At 39.6% G+C, this 16,096-nt stretch overlaps 1 protein-coding gene and 1 long non-coding RNA gene across 3 annotated transcripts in view; both read right to left on the bottom strand.

The window, feature by feature from the left end:
• Positions 1-808: 808 nt before the first annotated feature.
• Positions 809-2,443, bottom strand: LOC122987725. Of its 2 annotated transcripts, XR_006404573.1 has the most exons (3): positions 2,174-2,443; positions 1,487-2,097; positions 809-1,378 (listed from the first exon to the last, which is right to left on the bottom strand). It is a non-coding gene; the product is annotated as an uncharacterized LOC122987725 (long non-coding RNA). The 2 variants fall into 2 exon arrangements; XR_006404572.1 differs by having other exon boundaries at positions 1,487-2,443.
• A 2,526-nt stretch (positions 2,444-4,969) lies between these two features.
• Positions 4,970-16,096, bottom strand: part of dgkb (diacylglycerol kinase, beta) — a 79,586-nt gene continuing 68,459 nt past the window's right edge. The window contains exons 23-25 of the mRNA XM_044360359.1: positions 12,118-12,238; positions 11,745-11,805; positions 4,970-6,260 (exon numbers count right to left, since the gene is read on the bottom strand). Of these exons, the coding sequence (XP_044216294.1) occupies positions 6,153-6,260; positions 11,745-11,805; positions 12,118-12,238 (290 nt within the window). The 3' untranslated portion in view covers positions 4,970-6,152. The remainder of the gene's footprint in view (positions 6,261-11,744; positions 11,806-12,117; positions 12,239-16,096) is intronic.

Genomic DNA, 16,096 nt, shown 5'->3' on the forward strand with positions numbered 1-16,096 from the left:
TCTGTGTGGGAGGGCACTAAAATGGTGTGTAGTATTGTTGCCCTTTGCTTGGTCCCATCTCTGATTTATTTGAGCACTCCCTGCATTACTCCATGTCCTGATTCAAGTCATGGGGTAACATACAGAGTGCTGAAGTTAATGGACTACTCATTGCTATGAGTTTTGACAGTTTGGTCATTATTTTTCTTATTGTCAACAAATCTCATGCGCAGAGCCAAACCAACAATGACTTGATCTACTTACATGTATTGTATGTGTATCCAAAAGCTTGATATATCTTATTCCTCTGTGCTGTAGACCCCAAAAAATGTGGCTCATTGACATGTTTTTAATAGTTTTTGGAGAACAATGGAGGCACAGAAGATTACTATATATCAGGCTTTGGATACATACACAGTACTTGCAAGTAGGATCAGTTCATTGTTGGTTTGGCTCTGCACATGAGATTTGTTGAAAAATATAGAAAATATCCAGCCATATCCTTTAGCCATCACCGCGACTGGGCCCATGGAAGAGAGACAGAGAGGGGGGGGAAATGTCTTCTAATAATGGCTTGAATCTTAGAAGCTGTATCCACAAGTATGACAGAATGTGAAAAACATTTTTATCCTTTTTTGAAAAATGTAAAAGTATGCAGAGTAGCTGCTGTACAATTATAGTTTATATTTCCTTACACAAAAATAGAAGAGAATGCACATTTCATGTTTCTTTAAATGAAATGAAAATGAAATGAATGAAATTTTTCTTCAATTTCTTTACATGTGTGTTAGAGGGTCTAAGGTAAATGTACAAACAGCAGAAAACCATGTCAAATAACAATAGTTTTATTATTTCCATTATCAGCTGTTTAGTCAGCAGGCACTATTTCTTTTAAGCAGAACAACACGTCGGTGTTATTTCTAGAGTGAAGCAATAAAAGCAGAAAATTAATACTGTGTACAAAAATACAACCTCACTGTACAAACGCTGCACTGTACAAAACAAAGAGATGCAGACTCATTGGACTTCAGTCTCTACTGGCGTACTGGGGAGCACTTTTAAAGACTGAAACAGTCAAGCTAAGATTATTATTTTTTTCTTTCAATGGAGCTTATTTACTGCATTTCCGGATGAGCAAGATTCATACCAAAATGACACCTACAATCACAACCTAAGCTATACGCTATACGCAAACTCATTAATTAAATACATCCAGAAGGACCTGTTGGCAAAAATACTTTTATTACAGCTGCAGAATTTGTCACAATTTACTTTCACTCTTTTTCTGTGTGTGTTTGGTTGAAGAATACACTAACTACAGGCTTTTCACTACCCTCCCTTGTGTTGATTTCCTGCATACATTATGGTCTTTCCCTCCACTTCTTCACTTCTTGACTCACTGAAATTACATAACATAAGAACAGATACAGATACACATAAGCTGTGATCAGTTGGCGCAAACGCGACAGGAAAATATTGGTATAGTAATCTTCACAACATGCATTACCTTTTGGAAGGCTAGCTGGATCCTCCTGTGGCCAGAGACATCCCACTGCCTCAAAACTCTCTCCTTGTCAATTTTCACTCTCTTGTGAACATGTGTAAGCACCAGTCCTGTGAGCTGTTCATTGGACATGCTGGCTCTGAGCCAGAGAATGACCTTTTGCAGGCACATGTTGTCACTTTAAGTGTAAGAAACATTTTCAACATACATTTTATGTTGGGAAAGAAGGCCATTTATATTGCTTGCAGAGTTTCAAAAGCTGATGTTGGCAGGGACTCATCCTCTGAGTGAAACTTGTGCCTCCAGCGTTCTATTTCCTGCTCCGCTGTGTCTGGGTCAGGTAGGTCTTCTCAGTACCACTCTACCAGCTCTTCCTCCCTTTCTGCTATCAGCTTTTCTTAGAGCTTTTGGTACTTGGTGAGCTGCTAGCATCGCAGGCTTATTCCTTTGAGAGAACCTGGCATCCAGCTCACTAGTGATTTGGTCTATAAATGGATAAAATACATTTACCCTGTAGTGGTCTTCCACTGAGTCTGTGGATTAGTTAGGCCTGTATTTCTGTTTCACAGATCTTCTCCGCTTGGCTGGGACCACATCGACAGAGTTGGGCGGGGCTGTGGGTTTTCAAAAACATGCACTGAATCCTCACTCACATCTTTGTTTGGCTATGACTTCACATACATTTATTACCTCTTCATATGCTGTGATGATGTCCAAGTTAGTAGCATGCAATTGTTTGGTGAGGGGCTGCATGTCACCTAGAACATGGCTGGTTATCACAGCAGTAATGAAAGTCTCGAATGATTCCATACTATGCCAGAGATTATTAGCCTTTCCAGAGATGGAGGTTGGTTCTGTCCCCATGAGCAAGCACTTGGTGACAGCGGCAAAGAAAAACTGCCCTTTAGTTTTAGAAACCATGAACAGAACCGGGCTCTAGGTGGGCAGCCATCTGCCTTGACTGGTTGGGTTGAGAGAAAAAGAGGGAGGGGGAGATGAGAGAGAGAGACACAGAGGAGCACAGTGATAACAATAATAACAATAACAACAATAATAATAATAATAGAAATATGACTAATAATAATAGTAGTAGCAGTGGGCGTCAAGCTGGACTATGGGGGCAGCAGGTGGTCCACAACCGAAGGTCCACACCTGAGAAAGTACAAAACTACAGGGAAGATACCATGTTAGTAACATGCATTAATGGGACATGAATGCATAAAGATGGAGAGGAAGAGGAGGAGAGGGGAGCTCAGTGCATGATGGGAATTCCCCTGGCAGTCTAGGCCTATAGCAGCATAACTAGGGACTGGTCCAAGGCACTACCAAATTGAGAGCATGGCTCCTACAGCAGGTGTACACCGCCCTGGGGTACAGTTCTTGGATTCTCTTTTGTACCTCACTCACTTTTCCACTCATTGCAGAGGCCCCATCATAGCCCTGACCCCTAAGCAAGGTTGCCTGAAGACCCCACTTTGTGAGCTGTCTGAGAATGGCTTCAGTTATTGTTGCTGCATCTTGTTTTAGTAAGGGACAGAAACCATGAAAATCCTCTCTTATCTCAGTTTTTTCTTCCTCTTCACTGATGTAGCAGACATATATGGACATCTGTTCAGTCCCACCTATGTCCATGGACTCACTGGCTAATACAGTGAAGTACTTTGCCTCCTTTATTTTCTTTAACAGGGTTTCTCTGACTGCTTCTGCTACTCATTCTGAGTTTGGGGGGAAAGGTAATAGTAGTAATAGCGTTCTTCCAATCAGCGAGGCCCTTTGTAATGACGCCAAACTTTGGACACTTGGGACCTTATTAAAGGTGAGGCAATGAGCACATTAGGTTGCATCTTGAGTGAGTGCATGAGGTGAGTAGCGAAGCCGTTCATATTTTTTTCTCCCACAAGACATAATATTTTAGCTTCTTTCCTCCAAATGCCCGCTGGGGATACTGTGCTGTTGCCACCCACTTATTTTGGAAACAAGTTCCTCTGTATCTGTAAATATGTGACTCTGTGTGACTTTATTCTTTAATTTCACAGGATTGAAAGGATGTAAAATGACTCCTGTTTCTCTGTTCTCCTCCTCTGTTCCTCTGTCTGTCCTGCTCTATGTTCTCCTCTCTGTGCTCCTCCTCTGTTCTTCTGTCTGTCCTGCTCTATGTTCTCCTCTCTGGCCTCATGGTCATATTTTTCTCTGGTTTCTTCTGGTTTAGGTTTTTTTTTTTATTTAAACAAATAATCTAGCGTATTCTGCCATAATCTTTTTGGCCTTCTCTTCTCTTACTGGGCAGTCTCTCACTGTTTTCTGTGGGAGGAGGGTTAGATATTATTGATTACATCACATTATGTTGCGTAAAGATAATTTCAAATAAAGGGTTTGAATGAAAGCATATAATTATGAAAATATAGCAAGAGTAATACAGTGATAACACACAAAACAACCCCAAAACATCCAGGGTCTGCTATGTAGGTGTATTTTAACATTTTAAATAATCTGAGCACTTAGAGGGTTTTAGTGTTTTAATTTCCATACTAATTTCTATAGTTGTAAAATTCATCTTTAAATCTGTGCATTTAAAAATGTGAAAGGACAGGCACCTATTAAGCCAAAATATTTTATCAATGTAAAACACATTAATTACAGAATTTCATTTGAGAAAACCAACTCTGAGCCTGGCCTCTCTCTTTGCTGTTAACTAGTGTTTACATGTTAACTAGCTAGTTAGCTATCATAGCCTCAAGCCAGTTATCATTGCTTGAGTCCTGCACTGGGTGAAATTCTGCATATTGTATCAACACTGATGCTCTAGTTAATGTTGTTCATGAAAGCTTCTTATCTGTTACTTAACCTTTTACTTACCGCACACAGTAGGCTGCCTGGTCGATGCACAGATAGGGTAGAGACTAAATACCCTTGTTGGGCATACTGACCCGGGCATACTGACCCAGTACGCCTTGTGGTCCGATGAAGATGTCTGAAGGCAGACACTTAAACAACGTTTTCAACTCCTGATTATACAGTTATATAGTGGTGATTTTTTTCATTTTAATTTTTTAAACTTAAAAAAAACGCAAGCACACACACACACACAAACACACACACACACATATATATATATATATATATATATATTCATAAATATTTTTTTTTCTTTTTTCTTTTGTCTTACCAAGGCCCGGACCTCGATGACTACAGCCGTAGGTGTGCATATTTTTCTTTGGTGAGGCCTATTGAGATACATTACCTTTTAAATGCAGATATGTACTGAAATACTACCGTTACCATCTAGAATATTGTCCACTTTTTGTAAAAGGAAACTTTTACTGTATACAAAATAAAAAGTTTACAATTAATTGATTTTTTTTTTAAAGGTTGACTATAAAATAATTTATAGATGGCATGTGCACACAAGTGGCTGTAAAACGCCTGTAATAATTGGATGGGATTGATTTACAGTATTGATTCTTTAAATCAAGCCAGTACTATATATATGTCAATAGTCATTTTGTATTTAGACTTTAATTGGTTAATGTACGCTTGTATGGGCAGCAGACTGTAAACACTCAACATCAGACATCAGAACAAATCAATGACCAGAGGAGGTCACAAACTGCTTCTTGTGAATATCCAACAATACAGTAATTGCACCATCATGCAGTCTGACTGAACACTGGACTCTTTTCTGCTGCCTTATCACTGTTTTTCACTTGCAAAGTACCTGAGTACCTGTTCAGAAAAACACAGGATCTCATAAAAATACAGCCAGCTCATAGATAAAATGTGATATGATTAAGCTGAGCAGCACTGTAGATTCAAAAATGATCAATTTCCACAAGTGTCAAAACAGATCTTGGTCACTCATGCAACAGAAAGTGTGCACACAATTGGTAAAACTGTCTGGAAATCTCTCGTGCGACGTAAAACAAAGAGTGTCATGCATTTTTTATGAACAATCAATAATCATTCCTAAACTTTCCACTGACGGAGCAGCAAAACAGCAGAGTCAAAACATGACAAGAGTGATTTGCAAGAACCAGTAAAAGAAAGCAAAAGTGATTCTCAGTCTTTTCACTACTGAAAGCCATACATGAGTGAAGCCCAAACAAATGCGGGGCAAAGAAACTTCACTTGTCACTAAACACATTTGGGAAAGATCAGCTGCAAACTCCAGATATGTCAGCTCCAACAGTAGCTGCCTCTTTCGCTGTCCATCATGCATCAGGGGTATGCAAATGCAAAAAACTGTTAAAAAACATCAATAGCAGCAAAATATGAATAAATAAATGCATCATATCACAAAACACATTCATCTGTGGGTTTGTTCCACGTGGCACAGATCACAACAGCAAAAATAAAAACAGAATTATAGAAAAAATTTTTCAGAAGTGGACTTCCAGAAATAGCTTCAGTAGTTTTGGAGCTAAACTGCACTACACACTGTAGATCAAAGCATCAGTCCTAAAGACACCTCATTCTGGATTAAATGAGGGCTTCCCAGTGATGTCTTCATGCTGAAGGCAACACATACTGAACCTACAGTTTGCTACTGTATGCTGGGCTATCAAACAGGCATCGATGGCCCCCCTTCACCAACGGGCCGAGTGATGATCAACTTGTGAGCGCTGCTCTGTAGGTGCTTTTGAGGACCTGAAGGTCTTGAACCATGACTTGATCACTCTTTGCTTTCCGTGCGTGTTCTTCTGATGACTGAAGAGAAGAAGCTTCGGCCTTGTTGTGGTCCCATCAACATCGGAGCCTGATTCTTGTGGATGATCTCAATCTAGTGTGAGGAAGAAGCAAAGAGTTGAGATTTAGTTTCTGTAAGCTGCTGGGCAGAGTGACATTTAGAGAGACATTGAAGGAAATGGCACTGTGATGAAACATTGTCTGTGTGTCTGTAGGTTCCTTGTTTCAGGAATCTGAGGCCAAGTCAACCAACTGCTTTACTTTTATCAACCAAGGCTCCAGTATACTCCATCAGAGGTGCTTGTTGAATGGTCGAATAGCTATGGACACTTCCTACCCCCACACCTTTCCATCTGGGGCTGTGCACGACAATTTCTGAAGCTGACAAACTGACATTCACACCCACTTCATGCAGTGATTGATCAGGTGTGAGAAAGGAGCCAGGGTTTGAACTTTCTAAAGCTCTTTGTCATTGTTTACACACCTATTTCTGTCACTTTTACTGTAAACAACCGAGTGCAACACTACTAATGCCTGAAAATGTGTGCTGTCATCCCCATATTTAAACATTAACGCGTCTCACCCCTCTCTACAATCGTCGGCTTTACACTGTGCTTTTGAGTGTGACCGTTTAGAACAGCTATAAACACTTTTGCCCTCCAACGCGGTTGGACAACACGTCATACAAACCAGTTGTTTTTGAGCATAACCTGGTCTTTATGAGTCACACCTGAGTAGGGGTTTCAAAAGCCTTTCCACCCGGACAGAGTGGTGTTAAATTTACTAAACACATTAATGCTGTCAAGCTTTCTTCAGGAGGAAGATCACACTTTCAGCAACACTAATGATTCGGCTTTATGATGGCAATATTGTCAATTGTTTTTTACTTTTAAAGTGCAAGGTGTAATGCATATTGCCAACTCTAGGGTTTGGTAGAACGGCTTAAGACATTTTGCCAAATACATGTAATATCTCGTTTAAAGGTACCCTGTGGAATTTTTTTGTTAACAAACCAAGTTATGTTTATGTTCACTGTTTCTCACCAAAACTCATATAGTGTGTTCGAGGCCAAACAAATGTGTTGAATGTATTTCCTTTCTCAAAACATTTCCAGAGATGATTTTTTGGAAGAATTGGAAACGTTCATTGTTTACATCCATTATTCTTTCTTCTAGCCTTTGTTGACGCATTTCAGTCACCAATTACCAATAACTAGAATAGCGTGAAACCATCGGCGGGACTGTGTATCATTTCACCGACATGCCTGTGCGAATGAATGGTGACCTTGTGTGTGTGCACAAGATATTAACTAAACAGTGACACACTCTTAAAAACATTACTCCATAGCGCTACTAGTGGTCAACAACTCCACAGGGTACCTTTAATATATCCATCTGAATGGCACTCAAGAACATTGGAAACCATAAAGCTTGTTAAAATGCTAATAAAGCTGGTTCAAAACAAAACCAGTTGTGTGTTTTACCTGATGTTTGTGTTTAAATTTACAGAAACAGAATCACACAGAGATTCTACAGCGATATGAGGAACGGTTTATATAAGCAGCAGTTAAGGGACATTCTATATTTTTGTTATTGTCAACAAATCCCATTAAATGAAGTGTTTTCTGTGTAGCCAACGCCTGATATAGCTGATTTCTCTGTGCCATAGATCTCCAGTGTTGTTCAGTGAGTGCACTGAGTGACATATTTGTCCATTATTATGGACATACTCATTTGTTGTTTTTTAATAGGTATTAGGTAGTTTATTTTGAGTCAATCCACATACACTGTCCTGCTGATGTAAATACCAAATTTGCTTCTGAAAGTGGTCCAAAACAAATTAATTGTTAGTCCAGTTTGAGTAATAAATAAACACTACAGTGCCCAGCTGGGTTTTTTAGCTTAAAAAAAAGAAACTATATACTGGATTCCTGAGCTACTTTGAAGGATTTATGTCTTTGAGTAGGAGGAGGGAAAATAATGAGAGAAAGCCTAATGCATTGTTGATTTTAGTCTTTCATGGGATTTTGCTGATAATAACAAAACTTTAGAATATTGCCAGCCTTATCTTTTAAATCACTCAAATTTATCCAAATGAAATAATGAATTTACTAACTATAGTTTCACACATCCCACTGTTATCTCTCTTATAACAACAAAAACTGTCCCATATGGGTCCTGGGTCCATATGGGTTCTTGTCAAATGGGTTCTGTTGCCTAATGAGTGCATATATGAGGGTCCTTAATGTGACAAACCATGAGAATCCCTGAGGTTCATGACTCTGAATAACAAATGGTTACACACATTTTGGTGGATTATGGTAAAGTATGGGCTTTATGGATATAATTTCTGACAACATCCTGTTTCCCAACAACGATGCCATTTCTGTTGAAGGTTGAAATTGTAGATCAATGGACTAACAAATACCAACCATCAAGGGATGTCATATTAGGTGCACAGTTCATTACACTGTTGTACTAAGAGTATAAACGCAGTAATGGGGAGAGGAAATGCTACCATCTGCATTAAAGGGACCATGTTCACTTCAAAGGAAAGCTGCCATTTATTGTACTTTGACCCACAAGCAATTACATGCTTTTGAGGGCTTTCCGTCATCATTAAACATGATTGAACTTAATGTTTCTGATGTTCTCTACAAAATACATGATAATCTTTCTGGGCAAGACATTGGTCACAAACAGAGGATCTACAGGAATATTTGAATTAATTTGGAGGGTAACTGGGTTCTGTTTTAAGGATGTGACATTAAGGGAGACCTATTACGCTCATTTCCAGCACTACATTTTTATTCTAGGATCCCACTAGAGTGGCTTTGCATGATTCACATTTCAAAAAACTCCTAATTTATCTTATACTGGCCTTTTATGCAGCCCCTCAGTTCAGCCTCTGTCTCTCACAGGCGGTCTTAGCTCCTGTCTCTTTAAGGCCCCCCTCCCAATGAGCCCAATCTGTTGGCCAGCTTTCCAGAAACCTGCCAATGCGCAGCCATCAGAGCTATCAGAGTTGTGTTAAGTTACCGCTGATGCAAAGCCAACATATGCTGCTTTACTGCTTCCTATTAAAAGCTTTTAAATTACTAAATAACGGGAGACTCTTATTGTCAAGAATTTAGAGGAAATTAAATGTATTCCTCACCGAATTAGCAGAGCTTCATTAGCAGTGCTAAAAACCAGTCGACACGACAACATATGGAGATATTTGGAGCTATTTGTTCAGCGGATCAGTCAGAAATAATGCAGGGAGGAATACTACAAGCTGAAACAGCCACAGTGATGATAATGTTTGATGAAGGGCTGCAGGCGACCAACACACCTCCAAGACGTGAACTGCTTATTTTACTTTGCCGTGCTGTGTAATGGAAAAACACTCATAGAGTGACTAACACTCATAGTGACTACCCCCAAAACAGGGGGAAAATGCTATAATCATGTGCAGTCTGAAGCTGGTGCTTTTTGCTCACAGGGAATACTTCTTCATATTTGTACCTCATGAACATCCCACCATGTAACATTATATATATGACTGACAATAAGGAAAAGCATAATAGGTTCCCTTTAAGCATTTAAAGCTATAGTGCGGAACATATAAATGAACGTCCATTACAATCAAGTCCTTGCCAAATGAGTTCACACAATGCTGATTATGCCTACAACCGCCAGATAAATCACTCTGTATTTCACAGTATATGGAGTTTTTAAATCTGGTGTCTGTGGCAACACTCCCATGCTGGCCAGATGAATGATTAGTGCACATGCTCCATGGGCAGAGCATGCACACCAGAGACTCCCGCTAGCTGAGCGGCTAACTTCCCATTAGCCCTCAGCTAACTTGAATGGGAGATAAAATAATTGAATTGTGTGGCTCTTCTAGACTTTCCAAATGTTATCGGACTGAATGGATCAAAATCTGATAGTGAAACAAATCATTTCGCAAGACGCTCAAAACAACTGTGTGTATCCACTGTTTTACAGCTGCAACAGTAGCAACAGAGTAGGCTACTGCAGAGCCGATGACCTAAGCGTGTCTTGACAGTGTTTTTGTAATTACTCTCACTGCGAGGAGGGGGAGACAAAAGTTCTGCACTGCAAGTTGAAATGCACCAAGAGCCCTAGAGCAATAAGACTATCAGACAGAAATAAAAGCGATTAAAACAAATGAATAATGTCTGTAATGTACTCCGTAGCCATAAAAAATCACCCAAAAGCAAAAAAACTAAGAGGGCATTACATTTAAGACATAGAAAAGTGGAATTTTACCAGATTCCTGTCTGAAAATAGAGTGCAAATTGACTTCATAGCAGACCTGGTTATCAAGGAGACAGTGATACATGTCATATGTCGCTTCAAAATGCAAATGGTTTTAATGGTGTTAAATATGTTATGCATGCAGAGGAACTGAGAAGCATTTGCATAGTTGTTGTTGTTAATAATTAGTGGGATAACATTCCATTTGAACTGTGATGTTTTTATAAGCATTTTACAGGTCGACTGATTCAAATTCAGCAGCAACATAATTATGTATTGTCAGATCCTAACTTTGCTCTGTGGAGTTGTGCCAGCAGATACAAGAGCACTTGCAGGCTACTTGTTTTGTCATGCACTGTGTATTTTAGCTTTGCCTGGATGATCCATATGTAAATCTTGGCAGCACTTCATCTGCAGTGGCATTGTAATTAAAGCTAAACACAACTGTAATCAACACAAACTGAGGAGTTTCATTTTGAAAAATTGAACATCTTGGACAGAGAGCAAACACTTGTGTACTTGCGGAGGTAGATGTTTGAGATGTAGACGGTAAGCAAATTAGAAGAAGTAAGACTTGCATCATTAAGTATTTGTTATCATAAATTACAGCACAAAAAAACAAAGCAATGATTTGTGTGAGAAATGGAAGGAACAAAAGACTGCAACTGATCACAAATCTTTCCTATATTTTGAAACCAGTAGTTTGCTTGTATTGTGCCGTTAGCAAAAAATGTCATACAGTATTGGCTGTGTTTTGTCTTTGCTTTTTGATTTTAACATCAACCTGCTAAGGGACTGTAGCCATTGAGGTAAAATCTGGCACATTTGTGTCATAATGACTTAATTTAATGTGCACTGCCCCTGATTAAGTGATACTACTAGTAAAGTAAAGCGACATAAAGTAAAATCAAGTTTTAATCAGTCACTAAAGCCTGAGGGACTTTCGTACTTTTAATTTGTAGGATTGCAGTTAACAGGCCACAACAGTACTATCAAAGAATGACTCCTAATACAAGAAAAATTGGATTTAATGGTTTTTATATAATGTTTCCATTAGAAATAGTATTGTGTCTACTACACAGTCTGATGTGATGAAATTTTAACCTGTCACAGTTACAAAAGGTGATGCTGCAGATTTGATGCAACACATTCAAAGATTTGGGTTAATAATATTTCACCTGAACAATGAAGTATTTGATTTAATCCCTACAGTAAACAGTATGTTACTGCTAAATGGTTTGGCTCCTGTTTGTATGAACCACCTGTGTGTGATACATATTGAGGAAACACAGTGGATACATTCAGTGACTTACGGTGCACGGAGTCTGCATCCACGGTTCACCATCAATCTGCATCGGAAGTGATTTACTGGTTCTGTCAGTGAAAAACAAGAGAGGATGTTCTGATTAAACTGTATGAAAACTTATTAAACAAAAAAACTGCTTAAAAAAACAGTTTGCACCAGGCAACTTAACATGTCCCAGACAGGAAGTGATAGTTGCTCAATATTTCAATAACCAAATTCTGTATTAAATGTTTTTGTTTTGCATTTTTGACTTCAGGCTTTTTGACTTGACGACCCAATGCTAAAAAAACAATGCAAACAAAACAAGACCAACAAAAATGATAAAATCACATATTTGACCAAAACTGTGAAGTAGAGTTGTGTTCCAGTTTAAAGCTGACCTGATGGTCACAGAGGAGCACTGTGCCAGACGTCTTCCAGCGCTCTTCAGGCCAGTGTAGATCTGACCCATTTCCATGGCTCCTTCCAGTCCAACCACCTCCAGCAGCTGGTCAGACAGGTCTAAAACACAAAAATACATCTTTTTTTTAAAACAAACTTAAGGCTCACTTTAGAATAAGCTCAGTTTATGTAATGGCTCCAGATGCATATTCTGTCAAGACATGAGTTCATATTGTAAGTCGGTTACTATATGTATGCTAGACGCATTAATGATATGCTCTCTTAGTAGAACCATTTCAATGATGTAGTGTTTTAGACTGCAAACTATTCTAAAATGTTTCAGTAAGTGATTTAATATTGAATAAATACAGCATTTGTATTCCTTGTTGCCCTTCAGTGTTGCTCATTCTATTTAAAAACCAATAAGTACACAGAAAAAAATCTTCCAGTTAGTGAGACTGTGAGAAGAATCAAGAAATGAAGGATAAAGGGAATTTGTGAAAGTGAGAAGGAAAGACAGGATGAATAACAGAACATGATACGTCACTTCAGACTTTTCCTTCTGCTTCTGAAACATTTAACATTCACAGTTTAAAAAAAAAAAGAAAAAAGGTAACAAGAGCAAGCTAGAAACAAAACAGCTATTAATTAGATTGCACCGGCAATGCAAAGCAATCTTGTGATAATATAATTATTAATTTCTCTTCTGTTTTGCAGTTATGAGCATTGATTTTGCCCCTGCTGGAAGCCCAGTGTCATGCAGGGCCCATCTGTTTCAGACGCCCGTTCTGCCTCCGACTCTCCATCGACTCGTCCCTCCACAAATTAAGAAGCTGCTGCCTCGCTGCTGGGAGTATACAGACACTAATTGAAACTAGACCCATTTTTAGGCACTTGGTGCGTGCTAGCGAGTTAGCTCGCTGTCACCGACGCTGCTCCATCCCTGTCTTGTTTATCTCAGCCGTGTTCCTGAAGGAGTGTCGTAGGTAATGTTACTGTTGCCGTGAGGTGTTGTTGTCGCTGCCGAGCTGTGGTGTCCAGCTGTCACCATGGTGATGGACATGCGTCTGTCCCTATCTCAGTGCAAGACTGTGAGTGCAGTACTTTCCAGGGTCGGAGTGGAAGAGTGTGTGTACAGACACAGTAGTTTGACCTCCTGACACTGGACTTTAAAGCTGCCCCCCCCCCTGCCCCATGACTTCTCACGTTAATGCAAACAGCTCACACAGGCCCACGCTGACACGTATGATGGACAGCGTCACCACGGCGATAAGTAAACTGGCGGGGATTCCTTGTTGCCCCGGGCTACAAAGATCCCAAGTATAGTGCTTACTGTGGGAAAGACCATAGAGCCTCTCTGCCAAATATAACAAGGTCAGGACATCTATGTACAACTGGTGGATGTACAAAATATACTTGACCTGCATGTTTTAGTTACAAACTAAATATAAATGTACTATAAATACATAAAATATATCTATTTATAGAAGTTAAACTCTATTTATAAAATAAAGAGTTTAACTTCTAGATGACATGGAATTTTTTTAAACCAATCCTAAGTGAGAATACAAGTGTATTTCACTATTTGAAGACATTACAAATGCAAACTCACAATTTATTTATTTTATACCACTCTCTTATTTGTCCACTTATATGGAGCTAAAGGAGATGATTAGTTTGGCTTAGCACAAAGGTTGGAAGCAGGGGGAAACAGCTAGCCCGGCTTTGTCCAATTATTATTGTATCTCAATTGTTTAATAAATACAAAAACAGATTTTTTTGTGAAACTGTTAAAGCTACTCAAAAAAAATAGTTTGGCATTTTGACAAGTATGCGTTCGCTTTCTTGCCTGAAGTCTTGTTTGCGTAACACGGTTGCCAGGCAACCAGCAGAGACTCCAGGAAATCACTGTTCCCGGCCAAAGTGTGCCACATGTAACTAAAATTACAAATTGTCATTTTTACACTTTGGTTTCTATTTCCCAAAGTGTTGATATATTGCTTTATTTTCTTTTATATTTCCTTTTCTTAAGCAGAGAGGTGAGGTATAACATATTATAATGTTTTAATTAGATTTTTAAACTAAGCTTCAAATTAGCCTACATTCCATTATCTGTCAGGCTCTCTTTAAAAGTTATTTTCACCTATTTTAATAAAGTGAGGACACATGATTTTAATTAAGATCTTAGCAAATGAAAGTCAGAATTCATCTAGAATGATTTATTGGTGAATTTCCATTTTTATTTGAATCACTAACCATTATTTCTTACATTAGAAGTGCCAATAAAATACCTGGAACAACAATCAAAAGTGGAATCTGCCAAATATAGAAAGAGCCATCATGTTTACTTCCCCAAGATAAACTGGGAGAAAGAAAGAGGTAGCCAATGGCCAAATATAAACCGAAACACCCCTTACCTAACCTACAATCAACATTATGTCCCTCCCTCGAGGGATGAAGGCTATATTTGGCTGTGATAAACACACAACACGCAGACACGGAGACACTGAGGGTGACAATTCAGAATGAGTGAGACAATCATATGAACGAATGTCCATATGGGAGATCCACAAAAGCAGTGCTGTGGCTTTAATCTCTGAGCGTGGGATGAGAAACGGCGCCCTTGTCACTGTCAACCATCGAGCTGTCGAGGACGGTGACCGCGCTGACACATGTGGAGCGACAGGGTGAGAGCGGAGGAATAAAAGAGGGACAGCGAGGGAGTAGAGCAGGACCAGCGGCGGATCAGGTGAAAGTAAAACTAAAGAGAAATGGCGGGAGGAGGAGGAGGAGGAAGAAGAAGTGAAGGTGTGTGGGGGCTGATCGTCCAATGAAAGCTTCATGGAGCTTGTCACGGGGCATCAGTCCCAAGCAACGACCCCACCACCTACACATGGACCTCCCTCACCCCCCCACCCTCTCTCCTCTGCAAAATCTCAGTCCCATTCTAAATAATTCACTCCACAGCCATTCCCTTCCACCTGAGGGGCTTGTCTCCTGGCGTCACCAGCGGGACGATTTAACAGCTCCCGAAAGGTCAGGGTTTTTTATCCCCCAGCCACCCTCGACACATTCACCCACCCACCCATCCATCCACACACACACACACACACACACACACACAAAGTAATCCCTGCCAACAGTTTGATCTGTGCGTTGTGCTCGGGAGGTGCCCCCTCTGGGCTAATGTACTCCTGTGTTTACCTCTAAATACACCATTTTCTTGATCTGACAAGTTAGGCCGGCTCACCTTCCACAAGGGCATCCATTCACACTTACAGGTGCACACCCATACACACACACACATACACACACACACAAACACACATCAATAAACAGGGCACAAACAAACACAAACAGGCACAAACACACAGAGACGTAGTGGCACACACAAATACACACTCCCCACTTACACTAAGTGCATTCCCAGGTTCAGTCTGTGGCCTTTTTTTTTTTTTTAAAAACCGCAAACAGCAAACTGATTGATTTTTATTCAGGGATTAATGGAGTGTTCATCGTAGCAAGGTTGGGCTTTGAATTGATCAAATATCTCCCTCACAGGCTGCCGTCCTCTGTGCCCCACTCGCTCACATCATCTCATTAGGAAACTCAAATCAGCAGCCTCACAAGCATCCCGACAAGCTACAGCACTTGTGTCGAGATCGTCTTTGTTTTGATTGAGTTAATTATTTTAGAACTGAGGTGTTTGGTTTTTTTTTTTGTCTTTCCTCTTTTTGCGTTCCCTCACTGTCCCTGCTGTGATTTATTTGATTTTGTTTTCTCTAAACTTTACTAGTATCAAAACATTTATTCAGTTTTTTTGATCACAAGTACATTAAATGCTGCTCCTGTAAATTAGCCTGAATAGATCACCTGGAAAAATCAGTTCATGCAGCATCTGAGAGGATGAAGGAATTTCCAAAGATTGAATGATTCATTAAATCAGCACTTGTTTTGACAGGTACTGACATATTTAAC

Source organism: Thunnus albacares, chromosome 8, assembly GCF_914725855.1.
Source record: "Thunnus albacares chromosome 8, fThuAlb1.1, whole genome shotgun sequence".
Lineage (NCBI taxonomy): Eukaryota > Metazoa > Chordata > Actinopteri > Scombriformes > Scombridae > Thunnus > Thunnus albacares.